The 14,346-nt window shown below is 38.8% G+C and overlaps 2 protein-coding genes across 2 annotated transcripts in view; one reads left to right on the top strand and one right to left on the bottom strand.

The window, feature by feature from the left end:
- The window catches only part of ube2b (ubiquitin-conjugating enzyme E2B (RAD6 homolog)), a 12,190-nt gene extending 881 nt beyond the window's left edge, over nucleotides 1-11,309 (top strand). Inside the window, exons 2-6 of the mRNA XM_032534403.1 lie at nucleotides 4,186-4,266; nucleotides 5,823-5,848; nucleotides 8,241-8,330; nucleotides 9,057-9,145; nucleotides 9,378-11,309. Coding sequence (XP_032390294.1) covers nucleotides 4,186-4,266; nucleotides 5,823-5,848; nucleotides 8,241-8,330; nucleotides 9,057-9,145; nucleotides 9,378-9,506 — 415 coding nt within the window. The 3' untranslated portion in view covers nucleotides 9,507-11,309. The remainder of the gene's footprint in view (nucleotides 1-4,185; nucleotides 4,267-5,822; nucleotides 5,849-8,240; nucleotides 8,331-9,056; nucleotides 9,146-9,377) is intronic.
- Nucleotides 11,310-12,341: 1,032 nt separating this feature from the next.
- On the bottom strand, nucleotides 12,342-14,065 carry cdkn2aipnl (CDKN2A interacting protein N-terminal like). Its single transcript, XM_032534404.1, has 3 exons — nucleotides 13,795-14,065; nucleotides 12,755-12,860; nucleotides 12,342-12,665 (listed from the first exon to the last, which is right to left on the bottom strand). The coding sequence occupies exons 1-3, from the start codon at nucleotides 14,004-14,006 to the stop codon at nucleotides 12,657-12,659; spliced, it is 327 nt and encodes a 108-aa protein (XP_032390295.1). The 5' UTR covers nucleotides 14,007-14,065; the 3' UTR covers nucleotides 12,342-12,656.
- Between the last annotated feature and the right edge of the window lie 281 nt (nucleotides 14,066-14,346).

Here is a 14,346-nt window from a genome sequence, read left to right as displayed (position 1 = left end):
TGTGTTTTTGGTCGGGGGGGGGGGAGAATATCTCAATATCTTGAGTGGCATTATATGTGCCTGCCGACTCTTCTTAATGTAAATTCAGTTCCGTTAAATTAAATGTAAAACAATCCCAATATCCCTCTGGTGTAAACTATTATATTATCAAACCTGTGCTTTGACGACAAGAATATGTTTGGGTGTGCTGGGAGAATCACACCTGGCAAGGGCCTGCTTGTAATAACTGCCATCCCCAATCTGTTGCCTTGCTCCATATGGCATCCTACAACGTTTGTGTTATTCACACACACACCTGTCTTGGGAAAAAAAAAGATCCTAAGCTATTCTACTAAGAACTGCCGTTGAAGCCGGGCAGATAAGGTGTCACTGTAACTCTACGCTGCTGTGCCAGTCCCCAGGTGGTAAAATGTTACACATTGAGGCAAAGAAAACACAAAGCACATTCCTGGATCAGCCTGTGTGTCCACGCCAAGGCAGGCTGATTGAACTCAGCCTTGTATGATATTGCCTAACCTCCCTTGTTTGATCTGTAAGGCAAATTATTTGCACAATGTGTTTCTTGAAACTGAGCAAAGTAATTGGAACAGCAACATTTTTGTGTGATGTTTTGGCTCAGTACCTTGGATGTGAAATGACTCTTTGGTGTTGAAGTAAGCAAGAAATAAGCAATTTTGTGGCTCAAAAAGCATCTGAATCTCTTCAGATTATATCCAGTAAAGTATCACTTTCATTTCCTCTCTAAATTGATTTTTAGAAGCAAATGTCATTGTGAAAGCAACAACCTTCATCTTCTGTTTCTTTTTTTTCCAATCTTATTGCTCCTCAGAGTATTTTAACCTAAAGTTCTTGTAACAATAGAAAATGTATTGTTGCATTTGCAACACGGACCAAAGTTGTTTCTTCAAGAGGAAACAGGCTATAGGCCTAACTAGTAAAGATGTTCAGAAACAGGCTGTTTTGTGAAAATGTGTGCCAATGACAATACCTCCTAATCCTACACCTTCTTTTCTTTTTTTTCTTCTTAATTTTATCAATGCGAATCAGCGCAATAACAACTTGGAGGGCTTGCTTTGGGGGGGACATCCATTTTTGGCACAAAATCTTTTCCACGTGTCATTTTTCTCATGTGTTTTCCTAGTCTTGCATTGCCAGACCTTCTTTCATGGCGCTGTGGAGGAGGATCTGGCTACTCCACACAGCATTCTGGGAAGGGAGAGAAACATCCTCTGGTTTATTGGCATTTCTTTAAACCGGGTATCTTTAACAGGGGGTCCTCAGAGCAGGGGGGGGGTCCAAATAATTGTTTGTATTGTTTAATTTTTTTTTTTAAGTCTCTTTCAAAAATTAAAAAGTTGTAACATGAATCCAACAAAATATTAGCAAATAAATCCACAGTGCTTACTGGCCTATAGGTAAGGTAGTCACTAAGGCCATCCACAGATCCTAAGGGTTCAATGTGCCACATGTATGTTTAAAATTTAAACATTTATAAAATCATGAGAACAATTATTAGGCTATTTTAATAGCTTAGTATTCTATGCAAAAAGGTATGTATAAATGCTTTAGGCTGCCCTGCACGTTATTGTAGGCCCAGCTTACTATGCAACTTAATTTTATACAATATATGTAGTCGGGGGTCCCTGCTCTGCCTTACCTTCAGTTAAGGAGTCCTTTGCTTAAAACACGTTGAACCCCCTCCTTTAAACCAATCACAATCGTCATGAGCGGTGCTAAGCTCTGCACAGAGCCCCAGTGCGGCTTCAAAGTAGCTTCGGGAAGGAACATGTTTTTGGTGGATTGTGTACATGTACGTTCAAAAGTTATTTTACTCATGCAACAGAAAACTCTGATTTGAGAGAGAGCCTAACTAGCTGTCTCATTTTACCCTGCAGAGATCTGAGGAGTAGTTAACCATAGTCCTCATAAATCAACCGAAAGGGAACATTGTGGATATAGACCAGCGTTTCCATGACAAAATGAAAATTGGGGAAATATGTCCATACCAGTGTCCTGGGTGATTTCCTCAAATGTCTTGTTTTGTCCAACCAACAGTCTCAACAATATTCAGTTTGAAAGGATATAAAACCAGCAAATAATCACATAAGCCAATCAGAGAATGGTTGGTCTTTTTTTCATTAATCAACTGTTTAAATTGTTTATCAAATTAACATATATATTAACTTAAGACTGCCCATTACCTCTACTAATCTGCTGTCTGCAAGACTGGTCATTAATCCCCAGTTTGCAAGTAAAATGAAGCATTTCTCTGTCTAGTGAAGCTGGGTGGAGCATCCTTCCACCAGCAGAGAGCCTAGGCAGCTGAGATTACAGTAAATGAGGTTAATTGCAGTGGGTCTGTCTGCAGCTAGGGACTTACTGTAGACATGGATCGACATTCACACACAGGCACACAAATCCGCCCACCTTGTTTCATAGCTGTAAGCTCTTATTAAACCAACGTTCATACTAGGAGTGGGATTGTAGGCCTAAATAGTCTGGTGATTCTGGACCTGGCCTACATTCTTTGGTGATCTGAAGCAACCCCTTATTAATATGACACATAGTATCAACAACAGACCAATATGAGTAGTCCGTCTCATTTCAACACTCTACCTTTATTTGTCATGCAGGCCTGTTTTATAACATTTACTCATCAATAGTTTACCAAACCAGAGGCTGTTGGAAACCTAATTTAAAAGAAGTTTTGATTTGATGTCTCTGTTGCTAGGCAGTAGTTGTTGTTGTGGTGTTTTTGTATGCATTTTACCATGAATTGAACTTGTAGCAAATATTTTTTAAGTTGTCAGAAAATGAATCACCAGCTATTTTGATGGATCAATTGTCAATACAAATTTTTTTTAAATACTAAAAGGCCAAACAATTTGTGTGTTCCAGGTTCTCAGATGTCTGGATTTGCTGCTTTTCTTTTTGTACCACTGGGTTTTAAACTGCTGTTCAAACTCAATAAGTGATTTTAATAATTCACTTCAAGCTCTGACAGAACTATTTTCTTACATTTAACGGACTAAGTAATTAACTGATTAAGCGAGAAACATAATACGCAGTTTAAACAACAATGAAATATACATAATTGTATAAAATTAACCTGGGCCTACAATAACCTGTAGGACAGCCTAAAGCTTTAATATACACTTTTTTTTGCATACAATACAAAGCTATTCAAATAATAATTGTTGGCATGATTTCATAAATCATGTTTTGATGTTAAACATACATATGGCACAGTAAATCATTTGAATTAACTGTGGATGTGGAGGCCTTAGTGACTACCATACCTATGGGCCAGTAAGCCTATTATCCAATTTACATTTGCTAATAACATATACATAGGGCCCGACCAATAAAAGATTTTTAAGGCCGATATCAATAGAAATATTTGATTTAAAAATCTGATATTCCGATATATCTGCCAATATATACAGTATACTTAAGGAAAAAAATAAAATCCAGATACGCGTATCAAAACAGATTTTCCTAACATTAGTTATTTGTAGTTATTAATGAGTCCTCACTAAAATAATATGATAAGACAATTTAACGCAACACTAGAGAAGCTGTGATGTACCCAGATTTCCAGATTATGAAAATGTTGGTCATAGGCCATTTCAGGTGAAGGCCTACTCAGCGGATACAGCTCTTTGATGCTCAAGTCATGGTACAGTAGTGCTTCAGATGAGCGTTAATGGTACAGCCTATGTAAATGGACATGGGACAGCAGGACGGGCAGTGTGCAGTTGATCCTGCAAGTCTTTCTGTCTACTGAAGTCATGTTGCTACAGCAGTTCGTGTTTTGACTGATAATTATCCTGCAGTTAAGGTGTTTATTAAAATCGTCTTGTGCTCTCCCATCCTTTTTTTTCTCTCCCTCTCTCTTCTTTCCCCCATGTATTTTTTTCTGCCTTCTACAATCCTCATTTTATTCCTTGTTTTTAATTGTTTTGTCCTTTTTTATTTGTTTGCCACTTTTTGCTCCCTATCTTTCTTCATTTCCCTTTGTTCTTATGTCTCTCTTTCTTCTTGCTTTTCCTTTTGTCTCTTTCTTGCCTCACATGCTTACCCCTGTCTTTCTCTTACCTTGTCGCTTTCTCTCTGTGCATCTTTCTGCCTTTCACTGTTTGTTTTTTGTTTTTTCTTGCATCTCTTTCTCTCTCTCTTACCCAGACTTCAAGAAGATCCTCCCACTGGTGTGAGTGGAGCACCATCAGAGAACAATATCATGCTTTGGAACGCAGTTATTTTTGGGTGAGTCATGCTCCAAATCCACCCTGCTGTCTTTCCTGTGCCACTGTGATTCCCTTACCCAGCCACCCTTCTTTGATTCTCGCTCTCCATGTTCACCCTGCTTTTTTAAAAAGTATTTTTGATTACAGCCTTGAATTCTGGCACAGAACAGTCTGGAAAATCAGCATGTAGTGCAAGTTTTTGATGGAAGGACACTGAGACACTGCTGGGACTGGAGTTGAGGGGTCAAGGGAGGTTGAGGAAGCAAGAAAAAAAAGTATTGATAAAGAGCAAACCAAATTGTGAATTTTTATTAGATTTGTGATATTTCTTGGTCCACAATTTGTCGACCAATTGAAAGGAGAACTACTCATGAAAAAGCAAGAAGAAACATGCTAATTTAAACTCTTCTGATAGTTTGGTTGATTTCCAGTTTAACCGGTCTGGTGTAACAGGCTAAACCGGCTAAACAGGTTTGATTGTTTACAAACCAATCAACCTGGCATTTGTCATTATGCCATCTTGGCGTAGTGAAATATAAAGGTTTTCTAAATTGTTAATGGAAGGCGGTCAACTCAGGTGTGATGTGATTCCCAGTTCAGAGCTCCGGCAGCCGGCCTCCAAAGTAAATTCAACTCAGCATAAACACTGCAGAAAAAATACTTGGCTTAGAGGTGCGCTACCTCCACCTAGTGGACTGGAGTTGCAACACTTATTATGATTACCGTCACTGTTAATAATTATTAAATATTTTTAAATAAATATTTCAAGTATTTTATTAATTAGCATGTTAGTTGACACAAGCTTTTACTTTGAAAAGTTGGCTAAGAGAGATATTTGTTAAAGTATTTTATTTTGAAAAGTAGAAGCTCAGGGACAGCACCAGGTGGGATGGCAGAACAATTTATTTTAGTTTGCCTATAATCTGCATTTATTTTATAGGCAGAAATAAATATTTTAAGAATTTTTATTCATAGCATGATAGTCAACGCAAGCTTATTTTGTCCAGATGCAAGCTTTTTATGCAAGCTCTCATTGGTGCCACTTGGGAGCAGCTGAGGCAACACCTAGTGGTCACCTTTGGTTTACTGGTCTGGTGTTTGGCAAAATATCAAACATAGGCTACTTCTCAGTTTAAAAAAAAAGCAGAGATTAGTATGTAGTATGTAAAGTCAAAGCAAAACATAATAAAAAAAATCAAGAGCACAAGCTAATTGCAAGCAATAATAGAAAGTGATTGAAAACTCGACAAGAATCAACAAGGTGCAACAAAAACAAACCAGAGCAACACACTTGGGTTTAAAATAGAACTTGCTAATAGTCCCTCGCCTAATTCAAAGTCAAACGGGAAGCTGCCAGAAATGTAAAACCTGTGGACAGCTGTTTAACTTGGCTCCTTTACACAGTCTGTGTGAATATGAAGAGCTGAGTAAATAAAGACTGGTGTATGTACAGAGCAAATTCTTGAAGGATTGATGGTATTACTTATGTTTTTTAACAAGCCATGTCTTTTTTCTAGCATTGGGAATTTTAGATATGGAAATAATTAAATTTTTCTCTTTTTCTGACTTCTGCAGGCCTGTGGGAACACCGTTTGAAGACGGTAAGGGCTCAATCTTGGTTCATCTTGTCTATAACGTGCTCTGGATTTGATTTAACTGCCCCCTGCACTGTTATTATTGTGGAGGTGCATTTTTCCATCAATCTATTTCAGTCTTCTGGGCAGTGTATTGTAAAAGTGATGGTGGATTAACTCAAACACATTTAAAAACATTCCAACACTTATAAATATATATTTTTAGAAAAGTACTATAGAGATTAAATGATGACCAACCGGATATCCAAGGTTCTTTAAAAAAAAAAAAAAAAAAAAAATCTGAAAAGGGTTTTTAATTCTCAGTTCAAGTCCTAGAAGTCCTTTTTTAAACAATTTTTTTCTTTTTTCTATGTAATTACAAGTGGACCTGCGCTAAATGAACTTACGGTGCCGTTTGCACAGTCATTTTCCCGAGGTTATGGCTCTGCACACAAACACATTTGCGAGTTGAGCTGCGTTTCACCCATTTTATACATGGCCTCCTAATTTCTATACAGTGCAGTGGAACAGTGACATACTTTTAATAAGGATACTTTTCTTATTTTCATAGATAACATAATGTGGACAATGTACACAAGTCACATAAAATAATTACAATAATGTTTTAACGCAGTGAAATACCTTCCAATGTAAATATACAATGGCATTCAGACATGTTGCCTAAGGTATTGATAAGTAGTAGAGTACAGTCCAGGAAGTCCAGTTTTATAAAGTAACAATGAATCCATGAATTTGAAGGCTTCTCAGAACACCAAAACACTGCACAGAGGTTTATAGTACTTTGATACAGGATTTTATAAATCATAGCCTATCGTAGCCTGACAAACCAGACCCACGTGATCAAGGTCTGGGATTCCCCATTGGCAGGGCTCAATCCAAGAGGCGGGATAACCGGTTGTCTTTCAAATTCCCGCTTCACGCAGTAGATTAGCGCTACAACCAACCAGAGCAAAGCAAAGCTAGTTGATGAATACCATTTTTGCTGTACCTTGTTGGAAAAACTCTTAACACATCTTCCTTTTTAAAAAATGACTTCAGTGCTTAACTCCAAGTCTTCCAGAGTCGCGGCCAAAGCCGATCCAAAAGACCACTGTTCGCCAGCAGCAGCAGCCATCTTCTTTGTTTTCAGGTAGCAGGGAATTCACGCAGAACCGTTGCAACTCTGCTGTCACTACGTTAAGCCCTCCTACCGACTCTACGTATACACGATTTGATTGGCCTGACCAGAATTAGTTTTTTCTAGCTCAAAAGGCAACGGAGAGTTGATCGACTGACTCTGGCTGCAAATTACATTTACTGCCGCTAGGGTGCGTCTAGATTTCTAGGCTACAGGTCGCGTGAAGAACAGTAGAAATACTGCATGTTCACCAGGAATGTGGATTTACATGTGTTTGGCTACTGCGCCGTGCCTTTGATAAATGACGTTGCATTACAAACTCTTTATACTCTTGTTGTTTTTTAACTGCAGTATATTCTGAACAATAGAAATTTGTAGACATTTGATAACATTGTATCATCGCTAAATTAATGATCTACAATACCCAATCGTTTTTGTCTAATGTGGATTTTAACACCCTAAAATGTAAAGCTGCAGGTCTGCTCTTTAACCTCATAATCAGGGATTTATTTCAATGGAAATTGAATGAACTAACACAACAAAAGTGTTTCACTGTCCAACAATGCAACAGACTCCACCATATGTTCAACACGTGTTACACAAAATTGAAATAAGGTAGATGTCATTGTATTTGGTTACATTTAGCTGTGGCTGGGGCCAGCTGTTCTTAATGTATTATATTGCATGCACGTAATGTATTCATCAAATTTTACTTACTTTGTGCATATAGCTCTTGTTGGTAACCTTGATCATGTATAAATCTGGCAGTTACGCTTTAGATAAATGGCTGACATCAGTACCCGTAACTGAGTAGCTGAACATCCAGTAGATGTGTTCAGTTGGCAACAAACTCTACGCAGCTCTGCTGTATAATACAGTACAAGAGACACACACACATATGTATGCACATATAGAGACTTTTTCTCATATACTCTTTTTTTGCTTGTAATTATGATTTAGGTCAGGCAAGAAAAGCGCTGACTCTGGGTTTATTGTTTTCTCTTCTCTAGTGAGGCTTCTCCCTTCTGTATTCTCCTCTTTAGGCTGCAGAGTCGACATCTCTGCCTGAGTGAAGGATTAGCTTCTCCTTCCAGTCGAGCCGGCTGTATTTTTAGTAATGAAATTGTTTCTCTCGCTTTCTCTGACCTACTCGATCCTTCACATCTGTAATCTCCTCACAAAATTATTTCACCTCACACTCTCTCTCCCCCTCTCTTTTGTGGTTCACTCTGTCTCTCGCCCTTCTCCTTTTACCCGCTCTCCCCCTTTGTCTCTCTGCAGGAACATTTAAGCTGCTGATAGAGTTTTCAGAGGAGTACCCAAACAAACCTCCCACAGTTCGGTTTGTCTCCAGAATGTTTCACCCAAATGGTAAGCGGTACAATTACCCTCACACACTGATTCAAAACGTTTTATTTTAAAATAGAAATAAATGCCTACCCCACTTTATTCATAACCAACGCCTACAGTTTACATTGGTGTATGAAGTACACTATTCTATTTTTGCACCGTTTGTGCCTCCGTTATCTCAAGGCTTCAAGTTCCTCCACATTCAAACCGTTTCCTCCCATTCTTCTCTTCTCCCAGTTCATAATTAAAATGAAGTAGGTTAGGTCAGCGAGTGTGTCAGTAAAGTCCACATGGAGTATATTTTTTTTGTATATGTTTGTACAGCCAACATAAGGGGTTTTGCAACCAGAAAAGTGTTCCATTTGGTTTTTGAACGGTTTGGGCTGTATGTTTTATCATTTAGTTTTACGTCTTGTATTTGCTGATTACACCAGATCGGTGTAAGGTCATTTCATATACTGGGGACTTGCAGTGTTTTTCTGTGCTGTAATGCTGTAGTCAACTGCAATGTGAAAACACAGCAAGTGTGTGTCCTTTGGAATATACTACCAGCTTGAGAAACTGCAATTGTCCCCAGGATTCCTCTTCACCTTCTCTTTTGTTTAAAAAGCATCTGTTCTTTCAGTCTGAGTAGAGAATGGAGAGAAATCTATCTCTGTGACACTGACACAGAGACATCCTAACTGGTGGTGTGACGTTGGTCGTAATGGTCGGAAGCGTGGGAGTGATTTCTCTCTTGTTTACCAGTTTATGCAGATGGCAGTATTTGTTTAGACATCCTTCAGAACCGCTGGAGCCCCACATACGATGTGTCGTCCATACTCACCTCCATCCAGGTTGGTTGGTTTAACTCTTTACACAAAGCTCTGTGTTAACATGGGCCCATTTTTTCTTTTTTTTTGCACTGCACTTGCTTCAGTCTGTTATTGGATGCAACTCAACTGCTTGTGTGAATACAACAAATACAATCATTTTCCAACAATTCAAATAATCTGTCCTGGTTATTTAATGCTGATAAGATCAGGTGGATATTTTTTGTTTATCACTTTTCTAACATTTTTCCGCCAGTCGTTGCTGGATGAGCCAAACCCCAATAGCCCGGCCAACAGTCAGGCCGCACAGCTCTATCAGGAAAACAAGAGGGAGTACGAGAAGAGGGTGACGGCCATCGTGGAGCAGAGCTGGGTGGACGTCTGAGCTTCCCTCATCTCCACCAACCTCTCTCCATCATCCTTTTAGTCTTTCATTTTTACCTCATCAAGAAAAAACAGCAACCATATTGGAAGTACTCAAGTGCCACCCTGAAAAAAGGAATTAAAAAAACAAAAACATCAAGAGAACAACCAAATCAGAATGGACATTAACTTGCTTTTCAATACATTTAAGGATAAATAGGGAGGGGAAATCAATCTTATATTTGTGTTTTTGTCCTAATTTTACTTTTTTTATTGCATGATGTGAAATAAGTTATTGCTAACATAATTTGTAATATATATTCGTTGTTTGGTTGGATTGAGGCTGTTAATGTTTAAGTTTGGGGTTTTTTTCCTCTTTTTTTGTAATGTCTGCTGGTGTGCACACAACTTGACTGTTTTGGAAAGGGCAGGTTGATGACCAAATCCGCATATTTTGAAGAATAACAACCCAGAATATGCCTTTCAGAGTCACTATCATTGTTATTCTCCAAAGTCAGCCACAGATGCAGCTTATAAAGAACTATTTCTGATCTGTTCCAGCATATCTGTTATTTTAAGAGACACCGTAGGTTTGGGCTTACAGACGTCACAGGCTGCAACAGCGCCAAGTCTCCCTTGCACTGGTGAATCATGACTCCCTGGCAAAGCAGCTCTGAGCTTTTATTCCATCGTTTCTGCTCCAAGGTAGAAGAGTAGGTTGGAGAGGGAGTGCTATGGGAAAGTAAATATTAACACCAGGATGGGACAGGATAAACGTGGACTGTGGATCCCAACGTGGAGAACAGGCTTAGTAGAAGAGGACGTAGGAATTCCGGCTGAGCCAAGGAAATACTGTATTCACTAAAATCATTTAATTTTTCTTAAGTTAGCTAAGTGAGTCCATGTTCCCACTGCTGTCCTTTGCCCCCCGTGTCTTTCTTTATTAAATGTAATCAAAATGTGTGTAGAGCATCGGAGCCCCTGAGCTCAGGAGTTCAACAGTACTTTTAAGATTTTCTTGAATGGTGGTGCTATATCATTTCTATTATGGTGCATTCGTGGCTAACAGGGCTTAGACGACAGCGGTAGCAAGCTGCGAAGGAGACCGGCAAATAGAATCAGGGTGCCGTTGGTAAAAAAAAAAATAAGAACATGATTTTCTTCTACAATATGTTTTGTTACAGTCTGCTGGTTTTCTGTAATACACCTTTGTTACATTTCATTATTTAACTCCGAAAAAGAAGATAAATGCAGAACTAGAGTTGAACTGTTGTCAGCTCCCTCTGCTGACAGCTCATCTTAGAACTGCGCCCACGTGGTTTTCCAGTTTCATCCACCACAGAAAGCAAACGACTTTCAAATGCTTTGTTGCCTGTGACGGTCGTAAATGAAGAGTCAGTGCTTTTGAGCCTTCTCTTGAAATGACACAGCTGACATATAAATTAACAAATGAGCAGAGGATATAAGCAGTGCAGTCCAGTCTTTTTTGCTCTAAAAGAAACATTAGCGGAAATGAATTTGCATGCAGTTTCAAGAGTGTGAAATCACCTGTTTTGTTTGTTTCTGATACCCTATTAAAAGACCGCTTGAGTATAGTCATTACTTCACCCTGCCCAAATCTAGCTAAATAATACATGGAAAACAGTCATCATAAAACAAAGTGTACTCTTTTCTGAGACAGTAAAGTTCATATCGTGGCTAGTGACTTATTTCACTTAAAAAGCAGAAGGGATATGTTATAAAGATTTTGTGAATTAAACAAAAATATGTATACTTATAAGAATATGCTGTATAAACATAATAAAACACATTTTTCAGAGTTTGAGACAGTTTTTTTTCTCTGTTCTTTTGACGGTGGGAAATTGTTCTAACTCTTTTGTCCTCACGGTTTCCTGTAGTACAGTAACAGTCACTATGGTGAAAAGGTGATGAGTAATTAGAGGAAAGAGTTCTGCTCTGTCAATGCTTGTTCAGTTCTATTTGTGAGAAATTGTTAAAACCAACCCAATCCTTTTCCAATTTTAATGTTTAATATAATTTCCTTTCTGGTCATAAGGGTTGGGTTTGTGCTCGGAAGTATTTATCATGTTCTTTTGAGAAGGAAAAACTCTGCCAGCAGATGAATTCAAACATGAAGATTAAGTATTAAAGTGCTCATATGCTAATTTTCAGGTTCATAATTGTATTTAGAGGTTGTACCAGAATAGATTTGTTTATTTTCAGAAAACACCATATTTTTGTCATACTGCAGCTCCTCTTTTCACCCTGTGTGTTGAGCTCTGTTTTAGCTACAGAGTGAGGCATCGCACGTCTGTTCCATCTTTTTGGGAGTTGCATATGCACAGTAAATACCGCTAGCTTGTCAGTGGCTGACCATGAGGGCGTGCTACGCTAGCAGTTGACGAGCATTATAACGTGTTACAAAGTAACAGAGGTAATGGCTGGACTACAACAGAGCTGTTTGTGAACAGTGTTTTCTCTGGAAGATGGTAAGTCACTTTGGGGGTTTTCACTTTGTAAACCTATAACGTGAATAAAAAAGATGAAGGGAGAAAGCATAATATGAGATGCAAAACCAACCCGTAACTAAGAAAATTACAGAAATGTGCTGCTTTGTTCTAGTTTTGTTAAGACCATGAGCTTTGCGGTAGTGATATGTCCTAAGTTGTTTGATTACTCAGAAAGTCTAACGGCACAGAACCACTATGATCTGTCTTGGAAAATACAAACAAAAAATACAATCCATGAGAAGAAAGGAAGTTATTTATTGTGCTAAACACATGACAAAATTGTGTCATCTTTCATCTAAAATTTCTTTTTAAAAACAATACAAAAAACAATGATTACGCTTTAAAAAAAAAAAAAGTGTAAAAATGGATGAGCAGTGAAGCTCCCACACTGTCAAAGACATCTTTGTTGTGTCTATACAATAAAATGCAGAATAACACAATATCTCTGCTTTTGTTAATAAAAAGATTTTTGATGTGTACACTCTGATCATATCAATTACCATCACGGTGTTGCAATCTTACACTGTTTAGAAACAGTGTAAGATTGTAACAGCACGTGAAAAGTGGCCCGACTTGTTAAAAGCACAGCCTGTATGCACAGAACAGCTGAGTCCCATCAGGCTTCAGGCTTCATCCGACACGAACAGAAGGGTTAATGTCGGTCATCGACCCTGTGATGAGAAGAAAAGAAAAGAGGAATAAATGAGGGATTTTTCCTGTCAACAAATCTGTGTGTGTGCATGTGTGTCCACAAACGTACCTGTTGCTTCTTCATAATCTCATCTCTTGTCTTGAAGACCGGTGCGTCCTCCACCACGACGCCTTCAGCCATTTCCTTCACTTTCTCCAGGAGCTCTGTGCTATACCTGCCATTAGTGGAAGGAAACGTTAATATTCGTACCCACAACGATTCAGCATCATTAATTCATCTGTGGTTCACGTAGTTTCCTAAATGATAATAGTGTACTAAAAACAAGGGAGAATATTGCTGAAATTGATGCCAGATTGATGCACAGAGCATTAAAAGATTATAATTGTGGTTATTGATAAATGAATGTAGCTATAATGATAAGCTGACTAAGAGAAAGTTAACCAAAATAATTCATTATGATTGTCATATCTTAAGTGCCTCCATTTTTTAGAACATTATGAATAATGTTTGCTTTTATTATGCATTTATGAAAATCGGCCTCTGATCTTCGATCGGCCGGGCTATAATGCAACAATTGTTAAAGTTATTGCAGGACTGCCCATCCTTAAATCAAACAGCACTGTGCATTTGATGCTAAATTAACATCGGTCAGTAAGTCATTATATCTCAAATATCACTAGTGGAATCACAAATCCAAACCTCCACTGACAACTGGCCGTGGACAGCTTGTGTCATATCATAATCTTTTTCGTTTTGCAAAGACAGCCTTGATTTAAAAATGGAGACACGGTCTTCATCTTTCTCATCTGCGGTTTGATTTGAGAGAAGTGCAGCCTGGGGCCCATTTGTTTTCAGGACGCAGCGGTGAGCCCGTTATGAGATGAAGAAGATTGTGAACCCAAAACATCCAACACAAGGTGAGTTTCGTGACTTCTCTGACGAGTTTGGCAAATCTATTTAAGGTGAACACAAACGGCTCAGACGTTCCGCTCTACTCGATACATTACGGGTTAATGTAGCTAAGAGAGAGCTGCGGAGGTTATAATCTCCTCCAGCTCCGGAAAGAAAGCAACAAAGACCTGCTAGCTAGATAAGGGCGCAATTGTGCTAAACTGTAGCGGTCGCGAGAGCACGTTGTGTTTACGCACCGACAGCCGAGGAAGACGTTGTTGGCCCAAACCATGGACAGGGAGATCAGGTGGTCCAGATGCGGGTCTTCAAAGTCGCTTATGTTCCGTAGGATGAACTCCCTCCTTGCCTGCCAGTGTTTTTCACTCTCCCAGTAACCTCGAAATGTTTCTACCTGGTCAGCCAAAGCTCTGTTTTGCTGAATAAAATCCTCCACGTCCAGGTTAGCCATCTTGCTTTTTCCTTGAGTAGTCAACAAAGGCCACTTCCTGTCTGCGAAGTGGGTCCCGGAAAAGGTTTTTCCCTTTGAACGTGTTTTTAACAGCGCCACCCAGCGGTAGAGTTTCGAGCTGCATCTGACCCGAACTGCCCTCTTGCACAGGGGCTTCGCATTGGTTATTGGTTGTAGTCGTTTGGATTTCACCTATTAAAGGTGCAACATGCTAATTCATCAAATGAAGAGATTATGGTAAAAATAAATAACAGACCATTGGCAGTAATCGCAAAGTGGAGCTGGAAAGGCAAAAGATAGATAGATAGATACATACATACATAGATACATACATACATAC

Source organism: Etheostoma spectabile, chromosome 13 (genome assembly GCF_008692095.1).
Source record: "Etheostoma spectabile isolate EspeVRDwgs_2016 chromosome 13, UIUC_Espe_1.0, whole genome shotgun sequence".
In the NCBI taxonomy this organism is placed as follows: Eukaryota; Metazoa; Chordata; class Actinopteri; order Perciformes; family Percidae; genus Etheostoma; species Etheostoma spectabile.
This window is presented reverse-complemented; position numbering and strand designations above follow the sequence as displayed.

Coding starts and splice junctions, on each gene's coding strand:
- cdkn2aipnl (XM_032534404.1), bottom strand. CDS start 14,006: ATGGCTAACCTGGACGTGGAGGATTTTATTCAGCAAAACAGAGCTTTG. Junction 12,861..13,794: donor AACGTCTTCCTCGGCTGTCG/GTGCGTAAACAC, acceptor CACTAATGGCAG/GTATAGCACAGAGCTCCTGG.